This window comes from Alosa alosa, chromosome 14, assembly GCF_017589495.1.
Source record: "Alosa alosa isolate M-15738 ecotype Scorff River chromosome 14, AALO_Geno_1.1, whole genome shotgun sequence".
Taxonomy (NCBI): Eukaryota; Metazoa; Chordata; class Actinopteri; order Clupeiformes; family Clupeidae; genus Alosa; species Alosa alosa.
This window is the reverse complement of record NC_063202.1, coordinates 2048257-2064989: the sequence shown is the minus strand read 5'-3', so window position 1 is coordinate 2064989 and position 16733 is coordinate 2048257. Positions and strand designations below refer to the sequence as shown.

Genomic DNA, 16733 nt, shown 5'->3' with positions numbered 1-16733 from the left:
TGCCAATGATTAGCTTTTTTGCATGAATGTTTTCTTCAGTATATGAAAAATGCCTCTCTGCCTCCTTCATCTCATTCATCATCCTTTCTCTTTCTCTCTCTCACATACACACACACACACACAAATACACACACACTCAGAACACACACACATACACACTCTTTCATTCAAACACTTTCATTCATCACATGGAAGACAACATCTGAAACAAATGGGATTGATAGATAGATAGATAGATAGATAGATAGATAGATAGATAGATATACTTTATTGATCCCTAGGGGAAATTCAAGATAATAATAATAATAATAGCAAAGGCTCAAAATGTCCATGGTTGAGACAAGCTTTAGAGTTCACAAAGGTCAACACACTACTCTGTAATGCCTTTATTCCTTGAGGGGGGCTCTTGTCATAAAGCCGGAATATTTCTGACCATCACAGACCAACGCTAATGGAGCGCTTGGCCTGCTCTCACAACAGGGGCTGAAGTGACATCATGTTGTTTGTCTGCACTGTTCTAAAGCAGGTCACAGAGTTGCAGTACAGTGAGCGGCTCTTGCTCGGGCTGCTGCTGAATTATAGATAGGAAACACGGGGGCAGAGACGGGGCTTATTGTAATGCCAAGTGCCAACTTGCTCCGAGAGCGACGGCAAAGCTCATTCATCTCGTGTTGTTGATCTTTTTTGCCGATGTAATCCCCTTTGCAAACACACACACACGCACGCAGACACACGCGCAGGCACACATACGCACACACACACACACTCTAGAATGAACACATGCAAAAACACATATCAACACAAGTCATGTTTACACGCACACACACACACACACACACTCTCTCTCTCTCTGTCACAAACACACACACACACACACACACACACACTCTCTCTCTGTCACAAACACACACACACCCTCTCTCTCTCTCTCTCTGTCACAAACACACACACACACACACACACACACACACACACACTACAAAGTCAAAAACACTCAAATCTCTCTGCATCTGTATATTATTTATTTCATCCCTCTTTCTTGCTCTTGTTTGATTTCTGTCCTTCATCTTTCTTTTCTCTTTACCCCCCCTTCCACACACACAACTAATCCAACACAAACCTCACGACCCCCCTTCCACACACAACTAATCTTACACCTCCGACCCCCCCTTCCACACACAACTAATCCACACCTCCGACCCCCCACCTTCCACACACAACTAATCAACACACCTCCGACCCCAACTAATCAACACACCTCCGACCCCCCTTCCACACACAACTAATCAACACACCTCCGACCCCCCCCCTTCCACACACCCTTCCAGCTAATCATCCACACCTCCACTTCCCCCCTTCCACACACAACTAATCAACACACCTCCACCCCCCACTTCCACACACACAACTAACCCACACACCTCCATCCCCCTTCCACACACAACTAATCAACACACCTCCAACCCCCTTCCACACACAACTAACCAACACCTCCAACCCCCTTCCACACACAACTAACCAACACACCTCCATCCCCCCCCTTCCACACAACTAATCCACCTCCACCTCCACACCAGCCCCCACACCACACCCTTCTCACACAACTAATCCCACACCTCCAACCCCAATAACTTCCCACACACAACTAAGACCCCCCTTCCACACACAACTAAGCAACACACCTCAACCCCCTTCCACACAACTAACCACACAGCTAACTCTATCCCCTGCCACACACAACTAATCCACACCTCCAACCCCCTCTTGTGTGTGTGTCTCCTACAGGGAACTCCTCCTTGTCTGCGTCCACCCTGGTGACAGTGCACATTCTGGACGTGAACGACAACAGCCCGGTGCTGGTGGGTGACTACTCGTGGAAGTACCTGCTGCGCCGATTGGGGCCTTAGGCAGGCTGGTGCTGGCCTCGCGCGACAGCGACGGACCTCAACACGGCGGCCGGCTCAACTCTTCACAGGCCTGTGGCGCCAGAACTGGAAGCTCCATGCCCCATCAGCGGTGGGAGATATGTGTGTGTGTGTGTGTGTGTATTTGGGGGGTGGGGGTCTGCGTGTCAGAATATCTGATTATTTGTGGAAATGTGGCCCATTGTGCATGTGTGTGTGTGTGTCTGTGTTGGACTTGGCTGTGACTGACTGAGTGACTGACTGGACTGACTAGATTAGATGTTACAAGCATTCTGAGGCTTAAATACACCAAATACTATTTTCCCAATGTCCTTAGGGTATAATTAAACACAACATGTGTTTTTCCCCACAAAGCTTTTCTGCAGTCCCACAGCATCCAGTGCTTGTCCCAAAATAGCGTAAATGGTTACTGAGCTGTTTTTGTCTCTATCAGCAAGAGTATGACGTTAATGCAGTGCTCATTGTGGTCTTCTTCTACCACTGAAAAAGGCCATTATTGTTCATCTTCGCTTAGTCATTTCCTGCATCTCCCCATAGTTCACTAGATAGCCGGAAGATGAGGACTTAAGGCTGGAGACCCTTACCTTATCATGAAGGGTGTTTGATTGAGTGTGTGTGTGTGTGTGTGTGTGTGTGTGTGTGAGTGGTGTGTGTCTATGTCAATATTGAATATTGTTAGAAGAGAGAGAGAGAGGAATTTATTGTAGTCTGTGCAGTGTGTGTGTGTGTGTTAGTTGGATCAGTGGATGTGTTTGAGTCAGGGAGGTGTGTGTGTGTGTGTGTGTGTGTTAATTGGATCATTGGATTTGTTTGAGTCAGAGAGGTGCCAGTGCTCTCTGATCGCTCAGTACAGTAGACTTCTGTTGCTGATGATGTCACGGTCTGACCAGGCATCCAGTTCTGTGACGTCACATCACCTGAGCATGTAATTACCCTCTAAACAGCTGAAGACATGACGTCACAGCACCTGAGCATGTAATTACCCTCTAAACAGCTGAAGACATGACGTCACAGCACCTGAGCATGTAATTACCCTCTAAACAGCTGAAGACATGAAAGAAAGAGAGAGAAAAAATAGAAGTACAAAATTTTTATTTAGGCATCATTACACATGTAATACAGAGCATCAGCAGAAAAATCCACCGGCAGCAGCCCACTGATGGCCTTTTTGAGAATCACGCGGTCAGAATTAATGGCGGCGTGCGTGTGTGAGTCTTTGATGTGTGAGTGTGTGTGTGGGTGTTGCTCGCAAAGAGGTGGCAGCTGATATGAGGAGGAAATTACTTCATCAGATACCCCCCCCCTCCTCCATGGACCACCTTCCTCTCCCCATGTCTGAGCAGGCTCCAATAAGCGTAATGTCTCCCTTCCTGTCAAGGGCTCCGTCACTAATGTGTCAGCCCAATAAAGCCCAACACGCCAGCTGTGTCACCATATCGATTCTCCCAGCCAAATCACTGCTTGCACTGTCTCACCCCTCCCCTCCTCTCCTCTCCCTGATCTTCTCCTTTCCCCTCCCCTCCTCCTCCCTCCTCTCTCCTCTCCCCTCCCCTCCTCTCCTGATCTTCTCCTTTCCCCTCCCCTCCTCCTCCCTCCTCTCTCCTCTCCCCTCCCCTTCTCTCCCTGATCTTCTCCTTTCCCCTCCCCTCCTCCTCCCTCCTCTCTCCTCTCCCTCCCTCCTCTCCTAGTCTTCTCCTTTCCTCCTCTCTCCTCTCCCCTCCCCTCCTCTCCCTGATCTTCTCCTTTCCCCTCCCCTCCTCTCTCTCCTCTCCCCTCCCCTTCTCTCCCTGATCTTCTCCTTTCCCCTCCCCTCCTCCTCCCTCCTCTCTCCTTTCCCCTCCCCTCCTCTCCCTGATCTTCTCCTTTCCCCTCCCCTCCTCTCCCTGATCTTCTCCTTTCTTCTTTTTGTCATCCCCCATCTACTCTTAGTGGATATAAATAGATGAGAGAGCATCCTTTGGTGGCCTGTGTTGAATATAACTCCTCTGGCTGGCTGGCTGCTGCTGTTGCAGATGTCACAGCTGGAAAAGGCTAAAGGGGGATTTCGCTGGGCTAATTGCACCTGCCTCTGACCCCCCGCAGCACTGATCCCACTTTAGCCCCCCTGGCAGGGTTCCGTCACCCCCCTCTCAGCCCTGCGGCCCCATCCCTTCCTCTCTCTCTCTCTCTCTCTCTCTCTCTCTCTCATCTCTCTCTTTCCCTCATCACATCCATATCTCCCCTCTCATCATCAACCCTTCCTCCTCCTCATCTTTCACTTTTCTTGATAAGGAATAAAAGCAAGCTCACATAGAATAGTTAATACTTTACAGGAATGGTGTAGTGAGTGCAGTAACGTGTGGCTGAGCTGGGGCATGCAGTGTGCGTGAGTGGCTGAGGCTGGGCTGGCATGCAGTAGTAGTGTGTGGTGGCTGAGGCTGGGCTGGCATGCAGTGGCGTGGTGGCTGAGGCTGGGCTGGCATGCAGTAGTAGTGTGTGGTGGCTGAGGCTGGGCTAGCGTGCAGTAGTAGTGTGTAGTGGCTAAGGAGCTGGGCTAGCATGCAGTAGTAGTGTGTAGTGGCTAAGGAGCTGGGCTAGCATGCAGTAGCGTAGTGGCTAAGGAGCTGGGCTAGCATGCAGTAGTAGTGTGTAGTGGCTAAGGAGCTGGGCTAGCGTGCAGTAGTAGTGTGTAGTGGCTAAGGAGCTGGGCTAGCATGCAGTAGCGTAGTGCAGGGGTTCCCAAACTTTTCCACGACAAAGGCCCCCAAATACCACTAGGTTCTGGCCAAGGACCGGTGTGTTACTTAACCCATCGACAATTTTCGGCAAATGTAAAAATATATTAAGCTAATCCTAATAATTATTTTAGCCACAAGCACTTAAATGGAGCATACAGTGTGTAAAAAATTGCATTTAGAGACTCTGCCAGAGCTATGTCACTCTGCACACTATTATTCCCAGTCATTATCATGGGAAATATAATGTTCAGACATGTGTCACATTATTATAATGGCATTGTATATCAACCCTCATAGTAATGGGTATATTTAAAAAAATTTAAATGTATTTATTTGTTTGCTTATCTTTCCTTCAACACTGTTATGCCTCATTGGCCCCACTTTGAAAACCACTGGCGTAGTGGCTAAGGAGCTGGGCTAGCGTGCAGTAGCGTAGTGGCTAAGGAGCTGGGCTAGCGTGCAGTAGCCTGAAAAGATCAATTCCTGAATTCCACAGGGGCGTGGCCTGTCTGCCTGACATGAAGCCTGGCTATGACTGCGTGTGTGAGCTCAGTGTTACTTCAAGGCGTGGGTGAGGTAGAAGGCCCCGAAACCAACAAGTCTAATCTCCCGACCTCATGTTTAGGTTTTTAGTCTAATCAGTATTTTTGACAGGGAAGCTGTGTGCAAAGGAAGAAAAAGGGCTCAAGCCCCCTTTGACATCTATGTGTGCACATGCCTGCTCTCCACCCTCCCTCCACCTCTCTCTACATGCCTGCTCTCCACCTCTCTCTCCACCCTCCCTCTCCCGCCTGCTCTCCACCTCTCTCCCCCCTCCCTCTCCACCCTCCCTCTCCCGCCTGCTCTCCACCTCTCTCCACCCTCCCTCTCTACCTCTCTCCACCTCTCTCCCCCCTTCCTCTCCACCTCTCTCCCCCCTCCCTCTCACCCTCCCTCTCCCGCCTGCTCTCCACCTCTCTCCCCTTCCTCCACCTCTCTCTCTCCCCTTCCTCTCCACCTCTCTCCCCTTCCTCTCCACCCCTCTCCACCTCCCTCTCCCGTCTCTCTCCACCTCTCTCCACCCTCCCTCTCCACCTCTCACCTCTCTCCCCCTCCCTCTCCACCTCTCTCCACCTCTCTCTCCACCCTCCCTCCACCTCTCTCTCTCTCTCTCTCTCTCTCCCCTTCCTCCACCTCTCTCCACCTCCCTCTCCCGCCTGCTCTCCACCTCTCTCCCTCCCTCTCCGTCTCTCTCCACCTCTCTCCCCCCTTCCTCTCCACCTCTCTCCCCCCTTCCTCTCCACCTCTCTCTCCCCTTCCTCTCCACCTCCCTCTCTACCTCTCTCCACCTCTCCACCTCTCTCTCCCCTTCTCTCCTCTCTCTCTCTCCCCCCTTCCTCTCCACCTCTCTCTCTCTCCCTTTCCTCTCCACCCTCCCTCTCCCGTCTCTCTCCACCTCTCTCTCTCTCTCCCCCCTTCCTCTCCACCTCTCTCTCTCTCCCCCCTAATTACTCCTTCACCTCTCACATGTTGATTGGATGACGCAAAAGCCAACCCCCTCCATGAATTGATGTGTGTGTGTGTGTGTGTGTGTGTGTGTGTGTGTGCGTGCGTGTGTGCCTGCGTGTGTGTGTCTGTGTGTGTGCGCGCGCACGCGCGTGTGTGTCTGAGTATGTCTGTGTGTGTGTATGCTTCTGTGTCATATATGCCAAGCTATTTTTGTGGTGCTCTTTGCTAATGTGAATCTCTCCTGCGTCATGGTATATTTTCGACACACTTTCACTTTGCTGCTTATGGTGCTTCCTGCCAAAGAATGCAAAGACAGCCTGGAGAGAACCATCACCAACATGCCAGCAGGTGTTACACCACAGGATGCCCCATCAGTGCTTTGTCTGCACCGCCACATGTTCTGAGCATCAATTTATAGAAAACAAATTAATGAGTTGCACAGTGTTCTGACTGAAAGCTGGAACCTAATTAATTAGGTCCTTTTTTAGTGATGGAGAAGAGGAGACTTTCATCAACAGATATCTGCTAGGAAAGCAGCACAAATAATTAGCCTGAGTAATAGGGTCCGTGGCCTGAATTGAAATTGAAAGCCTGGGTACTAACTCTCTGGCTGGAATTCTTGGAGGCACACCTTTCGCATGCTTGTCTTGTATACCGCAGGTCCTTATAGGATCCTGTAGATACTTCTGTAGCTACTATTAATATGTCTCACTCACTATATGTGTTGATTCAGAGGTGGATAATCCAGGTTAAAATCCTATCTGGTATTACTTGACAACTGTGGATTATCTAATTAACACACAGGATTAAGCAGATGAGAAGTACAGTAACAGCTGGGATACGGCACTGGTGGAGCTAAACCAGGGAGGGACTTTTAGGCGGGGATCACATTAGCCATGCAGTGGCAAGCGGCAAACGTAACGCAACGCTCAGACCATAATAAGTTTTATCTCGGTCCTAAGCAACACAAACAGTTTGTCAATTGAATATGCTCGCGTTGCGCTTTGAAAATTAAACCAAGTTCAATGCTCAGCTTGTTCAAAGCTAGTGTTACGCCATTGTTGCCACCGTTCCACTGCTGAACCATAGAGAACAATAGGAAACCTGCCACTTGCCGCTGGCTAATGTGATCCCCGCCTTACTCTCTTGAACTTGAGAGGCTTTTATTCAGTATGATACACACAGAGAGGTATTAGACACAATATCTAATTTGTGAAATCAAAGTCCAATGTGGCAGACCAGCATTTTGTCCTCTGAACATCCATTCATGGATTTAAGGGAAGAGACGGTCGTGGGTTGAGACAGGGCTGTAGCTTGAGTCCTACCCTGTTCAGTACAGTATCTATATTAATGAGTTAGCGGTGTTACTGGAACCATCTACAGCTCCTGGACTCCCCCTAAACAATACGGAAGTTAAATTCCTGCTCTTTGCAGATGACTTGGTGCTGCTCTCACCCTCTGAACAAGGGCTACAGCAGCACCTGGACCTGCTAGAGCACTTCTGTCAGAACTGGGCCCTGACAGTTAATTTAGGCAAAAACCAAGATTGGTTCACCCTAAGAAACACTGCTCTACTCTAGAACACTCACAATGTTACGATTACCTACTGTAGGCCTGAAACTCAGAGCCTCAGGAAGCTTTGACCTTGGAGTGAATGCGCTAAACGAGAAAGCTCGCAGAGCTCTCTATGCTATCGAAAGGAATTTTCATAAAATACAGATTCCAACATCCGGTGCAACATTTTTGACAGTGTCATCATGCCAATTGCACTGTATGGAGGATGTGAGGTATGGGGTCCACTCAGTAAGCTCGACTACACTAGATGGGATGAACACCCCATAGAATCCCTGCATGCAGAATTCATTAGAAATATTCTCAGGGTCCAAAGGAAAACACCCACAAATGCATGCAGGGCAGAATTAAAAAGATTCCCACTCGCTTTAAATTAACAAAAAATATCATTACAATTCTGGATACATCTGAAATCCAGTGCAGAAAATACTATAGAGTTTCAAGCAATGAAACCCCAAGATGTCAGCCCTGAAACCAGTCCCCTCTGTCAGTTGGTCCTGAAGTTAACTAATACACTAACCCTTCAATCTCAGACCAGCACTGCTTCCCAAAATCAAAATTCAAAAATTATGAATCAAAGTAAAACAAACATGTCTGGAGTAAAACATGCATACTTCGGTCAGTAATTCCCCTCCCCTTCGAATCCCATTCAGCATGTAGACGCAGTAGTCCAGTCCAATCATCTAGCCAAGCTATAACTGTAGCGGCTAAACTGTGCATGTAAACGTACTGAATGAAGCAATAGGTGCAGTTGGTCATAGCCTAGTAAGCCAATTAGGCCTATTAAGTGGTTTTAATGCAGTTCTGATAGTTTAACTTCAGCTCTATAGAATGTGAGAAGAGCAATCCAATGCAACTGATTTTCAGTTTTGTAGTACTTCAAGTAAACTAGACACTGCATTTTTGACATAAATCCCTGTAACACTTATGCACTCATGCATGCAAGCATGTGTCCAAGCCTACTGGAGTTCATTTTAGACTGTACGTCTTTACTTTGTGGCTTAGCTTTGCAGAACATTATCAGTTAGACCCTTGAGTCTTGTTTCTGTGTGCACATTGGGAGACTGCGGTGATAAGAGGTTGTGATAGGAGGCTGTAAGTTTGCGGGTGACGTCGGAGCCTCTTCACACACTTAAGAAGCAGTGGCACATGAAAGCCTCCCTGCATTTGAGGGCCCCCCTCTGACACAGATAAGACACCCCAGAGGTGGACGAAGTGTGCTGTTTTACGGGATGCGGGTCTCAGCCCTACGTCACCCCACGCGGCTGGCCACAGATTACAGGGGGGATCTGTGTATTGGCAGTTCGGCTTCGACAGCAGCTGTTTGAACTCAAGCATCAGGGTGTAACGTGAGATCCCTCAAGCTGACCTGCTACCAGTAATCATGCACAGAGCAAGCAATCAAACCTTTAGAAATGCGTTCCTGGATCTCCACTCTCCAGAGTTTATTTAGTCTTGGAACACCTCAGACCTGGTTACGGTACAGAGGTGTGCTAAGGCTTTTTGGCGATGACAAAAAGTATGTCAGTATTCATCAGTCTTCATCAGTGTTATAACACATCAATCATTGAGTCTGATATTAACTATTAGCTATTGACTTCTAGTATACTAACCTGTCTTAACAGTTGAGATAAGGACTTGAATTGTTGAAGAGTTCATTGTCTTCCAACTAACTTGGAGGTGCAGAGTGGGTGTGTACATTTTAACAATGTGTGTGTGTGCGTGTACCTTTTCTTTTGCAGATACACATACTAACCTGTCCCTGAACACACCATATCTGCCTCCTGAAGTGTACACTGTGCCTTTCACCATCTCGGACAGCAGTTCCCCACCACGCAGCACCTTCATCAACTTGCCAGGTAACACACACACACAGAAAACACACACACACACACACAGAAAACACAGAAAAGACACACACACAAACACACACACACACACACACATAAACACACACATACTCACACACACACACACACACAGAAAACACAGAAAAGACACACACACACACACACACATAAACACACACATACTCACACACACACACACACACACACACTGACACACACACACACACAAACACACAGAGAGAAAGTGGTTGGAGAAACTAGGAAACTAGTGAAATGAGAGTGAGAAAGATTAGTAGGATATGTTTGGATAGGTAAAAAAGGGTAGATATTAGAGGATTAAATAAAATTGTGTGTATGTGTGTGTGTGTGTGTGTGTGTGTGTGTGTGTGTGTGTGTGTGTGTGTGTGAGTGTGGGGAGATGAAGAGGCGTTTCAGCCATGTTTTCATGTTCCAGATGGATTAAGGGCACTGGTTAGTGCCAGTCTGCTCAGAAACATGGCAGCCCACTTACACACACACAGACACACACACACACATGCACTCACTCACTTAGAGTGAGAGTGGGGGGCTGGCTAGATCATGCCAGCCTCATTAGCGACCTGTTGCTATGGAAACCTGAACATTGCCCACAATGGGTGCTATGGCACTTCTACTGTACGTCATGGGGGCTTCTGAGTTGGAGTGGAGTGAGGTCAGTCGAGGTTAGCCTTAGCAGGTTAGCCTTGGTCAGCCAGGGGAAGTGAGGGCAGGTCAGGTACGGCCACACGCACACACACACACACACACACACACACACACAGCTGTGATTATACAGACGTGACAAAGACGCAGGAGGATTAAATCCAGAGCCCAGATGGACTGTCTGTACAATGTAAGATATGTTTGTGTGTGTGTGTGTGTGTGTGTTTTGATGGCTAGCGGCAGAGTTATGTTGGGGTAAGACATCTGTCTAAGTAACTGATACTTAGATTATTCTCCTCTGCATATGTATGTGTGTGTGTGTGTGTGTGTGTGTGTGTTTGTATGTGTTTGTCTGATGTGCCTAGATGACATGGGAAGAGAGGCACAGGTGCATACCCCCCTCCCCTCCCACACACACACACACACACACACTTACTCATTTGAGCCATCTCATCTGGTGTCTGTGGCAATGATCAGGTGTATTTTGTTCCCTAGACCCACTGAACCCATAGACACGTCCCCAGGCGGCTGCTCAATTCTCACTCACACTCACACACACACACACACACACACACTCACACTCACACACACACACACACACACACACACACACACACACACACACACACACACACACACTCACACACACACACACACACACACACACACACACACACACACACACACACACACACACACTCACACACACACACACACACTCTCACACACACACACACACACTCACTCAACATATTGATCAAGCCGCCCACATACTAGGTCATACCCTTGATCTTGTTTTGTCTTATGGTTTTTCTGTAGGTAATATTATGGTTGAGGAAACGTCCTTCTCTGACCATTTACCTGTTTTATTTAACCTTGTCATCTCTAACCCTGTGCAGGCGGCTAAAGCTACTGGCCTCTACTCTCGCTGTATAAATTCTCAGTCAGCAGCTCAGTTCTCTGACCTTTTTGTCAAAAAGGCCATTGCTACTACCATGTCCTCAGCCTCCTCTGCCTCATCCAGCCCAGATGATATGGTTGCTCTTTTCCACTCCTCCTGCTCAGACATTCTTGATATGGTGGCTCCTCTTTGTCACAAGCGTCCGAAATTTAAATCTCAAGTCTGGTTAGATGATGCCTCCCGCTCACTCAGGCAGGCCTGCCGGAGAGCTGAAAGGAAATGGCTAAAAGACCGTCTTCCAGTCTCCCATGACATTTTTAAATCTACTTTAGCATCCTTCCAGGTAGCCGCCAAAGCAGCCAGAGCTAAATACTTCTCTGATATTATTAATCAACATGCTAACAGACCCAAAATTCTGTTTCACACTATTAATCAAATCACCAACCCTCCACTCTCACTGGCTCCCTTCACAAGTATTGATGCTTGTGAGAAATTTAAGAAATTTTTCATTGATAAAATCGAAAACATCAGAGCACTGTTCTCTCCCCCTCCTCTGCCTTCCCCCCCAGTTAAGGTGTCTTCAGGCCCTTTATCTACTTTCAGTCACTTTGCTGATGTATCGCTAGCAGATCTCAAGGACATAGTCCTCTGTATGAAACCCACATCTTCCCCTGGTGATGTTGCCCCCTCTCCTATCTTGAAAGATGCCTTTGATGTGTTGGGCCCTTCCATACAGCTAGTTATCAACTCCTGTTTGACATCTGGTGCTGTCCCTGCCTGCTTTAAGCATGCGGTGGCCCAACCCCTGCTTAAAAAGCCCAACCTGGATGCAAATTCTTTGAATAACTACCGCCCCATCTCTAAACTCCCTTTCCTTTCCAAGGTACTGGAGAAAGTAGTGCTGGCCCAGTTGCTTCCCTTCCTGACTGAGCATAACATCCTTGAGCCCTTCCAGTCAGGTTTTAGAACACTCCACAGTACTGAATCGGCTCTGCTAAAAGTCACCAACGATCTGCTTCTCACTCTAGATTCAGGTCAAAATGCAATCCTGGTTCTATTGGACCTCAGCGCAGCGTTTGATACTGTGGACCACAACACCCTCCTTACCCGTCTTGAGGACTGGGTAGGCATAAAGGGGACAGCACTACTTTGGTTCAGCTCCTACCTCAGACACAGAACCTTCTCAGTATCCCTTGGTTGCTCCTCTTCCTCCTCAGCTCCTGTTTCCTATGGGGTCCCGCAAGGCTCCATTTTGGGCCCTTTGCTGTTCTGTTTATACATGCTCCCCCTTGGTGACATCATCTGGCAATATGACATCTCTTTTCACTTCTATGCTGATGACGCCCAGCTGATACCTGCCCTTAAGATCTGATAACTCCATTCAGCCTCTTCTGGATTGTCTCCAGGATATTAAGTGCTGGATGAATAATAACTTCCTTCAGCTAAATGATAATAAGACAGAGGTCATCATTTTGGTCCTTCTAAAAGCTAGACCCTGATTGAAGGAAAATTAGCCCACCTCTCCTCTTTTGTCAAGCCACATGCCAAAATCTAGGTGTCATCCTTGATTAAGAGCTCTGTTTTAAAAGGCAGATTAGTTCTGTTATCAAGAGTAGCTTCCACCATCTGAGAATTATTTCCCATCTCAAACCCTCTCTGTCTTCCATGGACTTAGAAACAGTAATTCATGCATTTGTTACATCCGGTTAGATTATTGCAACTCCCTTTATCTTGGTCTCCCCAGTCCCAACTTTTCGTCTGCAATTGGTACAAAATGCAGCTGCTAGGATGCTTACTGGCACCAAGAAATACCAACACATCACCCTGTTCTGGCCTCCTTACACTGGCTCCCCATTAGCTTTAGGGTCCACTTCAAAGTCCTTCTGATTGTTTATAAGGCATTACATAGGTTGGCTCCCTCATATATTTCAGACCTCCTCCATCCCCTCTCAGCATCCAGGTCCCTTAGATCTGCCGACAAGGGTCTTCTCTCTGTGGCCCTTTTCCCGCCTCAAACAAAAGAGGCGATAGAGCTTTGCGGTAGCAGCCCCACGCCTGTGGAATTGTCTGCCCCAGATGTTAGACTGTCTCCCTCCATCACCACTTTTAAATCAAGAATTTACTCCTTGGCCTTCCCTGCTTCCTAGCTGTCCATCTCCTCTCCTTCTTCATATTCAAGTGTCTTCTGTACTGTTGCTATTTATTTGTTTTAGGGCTGTCTATTTGTCTATTGTATTTCTGTATTTGTCTTGCTTCTCTCTGTGCTTGCCTTTTATATTTTGCTTGTTCTGATTTGCTTTTGATTTTTTTTATTTTTAGCCATATCCTCTGTGCAGCACTTTGGTCAGTGGAAACTGTTTTAAATGTGCTCTATAAATTAAATGTACTGTACTTACACTCACACACACACACACACACACACACACACACACACACACACACACACACACACACACTCCACACACACACACACACACACACACTCATTCACACACACACACACACACTCACACACACACACACACACACACTCACACACACACACACACACACACACACACACACACAAACACGTCACCAAATTTAAAATCAATGTGGCTGATCCTTCAGACACTCACCCTGTCTGGCTCTCTCTACCCAGTGACGGTGTGCACGTGTAATGTGCGGGGAAACTGTCGCATGGCTGCCAAGCAGCTGCAAGGCATGCCCACCCTCCAGTCCACTGTGGGGATCCTGGGTGGCACGTTTGGAGTCATCGGTAAGGGGCCCCGTGCACCATGGGAAAACTTTTTGGATCATATAGCTTGCAATGCATTTGGTTGAATTCACTGCCAATCTAACTAAGCGAAATAACACGAACAAGCCAGCTAAACCCAATCACTCTCCAATTAATTCATTACTCTGAATTGGAAGTCTATTCACAGAGTTGCTTGTCAGAATAGAACACTGTTTGGCTCATATAGGCATATATTTTATTAGCTGAGTAATATTCATGATTTCTTGAATAGATATGCTACATGCTAAGTGGGTTTTAACTGAAACAAATACAATTTGAACCAACAGTATTTGGTTAAATTCACTGCTGCCAGTCTGTTGATCAAAGCAAAGTCAAGGCATTGAAATCCAATGATTGTAACTTGATAATGTGTTTGTAAATGATGTACTGGTGTGTTTTGCAGGGATCATACTAATCGTGGTTTTCATGAGACTGTCCTACCAGAACCCAAAGCCGCCTAGCAAGGCCAACCAGGAGAGAGTTCCACTAAAGATCTCACTCTGACACACACACCCGCACACACACACACAGACAGACACTCACACACACACACATGCTGTTACACAAAACACACACCATCAAATACCTTCGCTGGGTAAGCTTATGAGCATAAAGTTGTCTGAAAGATTTCACTCCAGTCTCAGCTCATCACACACACACACACACACACACACACACACACACTGAACACCATGTGAGATGTCTTTTTACTCTGTTATTTCTATTTACGGCTCCTTTTCGGTTTGTTTCTAGTATACGTGTATGGGATTTAATATGGTTATAGTGCTTCGAGTGTATATTATTATCATCACACACACACACACACACACACATATGGGTGTGGATTTAATATGGTTATAGTGCTTAGAGTGTATATTATGAGAATGTAGCATACACCTTTTGTTAAGCTTTAGCCCTTTGTGTAGCCCAGACTTTTTTTCTAATCTAATTCTAATTTATTTCTTGTATTCTGTTGTACCCGTAAACTGCTGAAGCTATATTGTAACAGAATCAATATCATATTTTAATTGTAATATTGTTAATAATACAGTATAACAACTGATGATTCATTTTGTTGTTTGGCTGCCACATCACAAGTCTAATTATATTTCCTCTGCAATAAATCTGAAGTGAATCTCCATTTTAAATGATTATTTAATCAGTACTCAGTTTGTGTGTGTGTGTGTGTGTGTGTTTACACTCCAGACTTTAGAGCTTTGTCCTGCATGATTCGTGAGTAGGGTTCAAATATTTTATCCATCACATTATGGTAATCTCCAAAAAATATCAACAGTTTCACCATGAATGAGACCAGCGGGATTATCCAGTAGCGCAGTAATGGCCTGATCACATTCAGCGGTGCGTCTAGCCAGGTTAGGAGATGATGACAGCATTCAAACATGACCTGTGTGACCTGACTATATTTAGGCTCAGGGCAATGGACAGAAATAGCTCCTTCTGAGTGAAGCCTGTGTGTTGTTTGTGTGCATGTGTGTGTATGCAGGCATGTGTGTGTGTGTGTGTGTTTGTTTGCGTATTTGTGTGTGTGTCTGTCCGTCTTTGTTTCGGTTTCTCTGTGTGTACGTGTGTGTGTATGTATGTATGTGTGTACAGCAGAATGTCTGACCCAAAGATGGACATTGATAGCAGATTGGAGCCATTTAACATGCAGAAGTTTTCCTGTAAATGTCTTTACCATAACCAATGGATTCTTACAAAAGAAATAAAGTGAGAATGGGACAGCCATGGTGATTCAGTGTCCCTTATGCCTTGGCTGGGTTTAGCAAGTCAAGCTGACATTGTGTCGTATACAGGACACGACACATAATAAAGCCTCCAGCTTCAGGACATTGTGCACGGCTTCCTCGTTCCTACGTAGCTGCGCTCAACTGGCTACAATTAGCAGACTTGTTGCCCTCAGCGCAAGGCTAAAAATGGGCCATCTGCCTGCAGGTGTGTGCATTAATTTAAGCCTACACACACACACACAAACACACACACACACCCTGTCACATAGGGTGGTGATAAGTACAAAGGACAATTTGCCTCAATAGTACCAACCAGCACTTGCTCTCTGGGTCTTTGACACAGTGGGTCTCAGAATATATATTTTTTTCTCAAGACGCCTAGTCCTTTCATGCCCCCTCCATCCCTCCAGGCAGATAGGAACGTGCAGCCTTTCAGTTTCCCAGGATGCATTGTGAGCGTAGGGATAAGCCGAGTAGGCTGCGCTGCCCAGGCCCTGAGTGCGGAGCGGCTTCTGAACTTAGGTCACCCACGCGGAGCGGCTTCTGAACTTAGGTCACCCACGCGTAGCAATGTTCCAGCACTGCGTAGCGGAAAAACAGTCCCATATGCCCCGAAAAACTCTAAAAATAAACCCAGCGTTGTTTATTCGTGTGTTCAAGATGCTGCTCCCTCATGATACATGATTTTATTTGTTTTCCTGGGATAACAAACAGAGTGGGGAACAGAACACTGAAACACTGCTACTGGAAAAGCACACATGGGCAAAACACACACACACACACACACACACACACACACACACACACCGTCCCTTGAACACACACATACATTCACTCACATGGGCAAACACACACACACACACACACACACACACACACACACACACACACACACATACAAGCAGAAACACACACACACACACACACAAACTCTTACGCATACAGACACACATGATGTTGGCTAAGTGCAGCTAAGAAGCCAAGAGTCCTTTGGGGATAGTGGTTACTCAATGGCAATACACACTTGTTCCTCTCCAGGGGGAAAGCCTGCTGAAATATTCAGCAGAGGTTCCTT

The 16733-nt window shown here is 46.9% G+C and overlaps 1 protein-coding gene across 1 annotated transcript in view; it reads left to right on the top strand.

Annotated features, from left to right (window-relative positions):
- The window catches only part of cdh16 (cadherin 16, KSP-cadherin), a 69080-nt gene extending 54029 nt beyond the window's left edge, over positions 1–15051 (top strand). The window contains 6 exon segments of the mRNA XM_048262360.1: positions 1786–1884; positions 1887–2031; positions 2323–2330; positions 9445–9561; positions 13776–13892; positions 14314–15051. Coding sequence (XP_048118317.1) covers positions 1786–1884; positions 1887–2031; positions 2323–2330; positions 9445–9561; positions 13776–13892; positions 14314–14414 — 587 coding nt within the window. The 3' untranslated portion in view covers positions 14415–15051.
- Positions 15052–16733: the final 1682 nt, after the last annotated feature.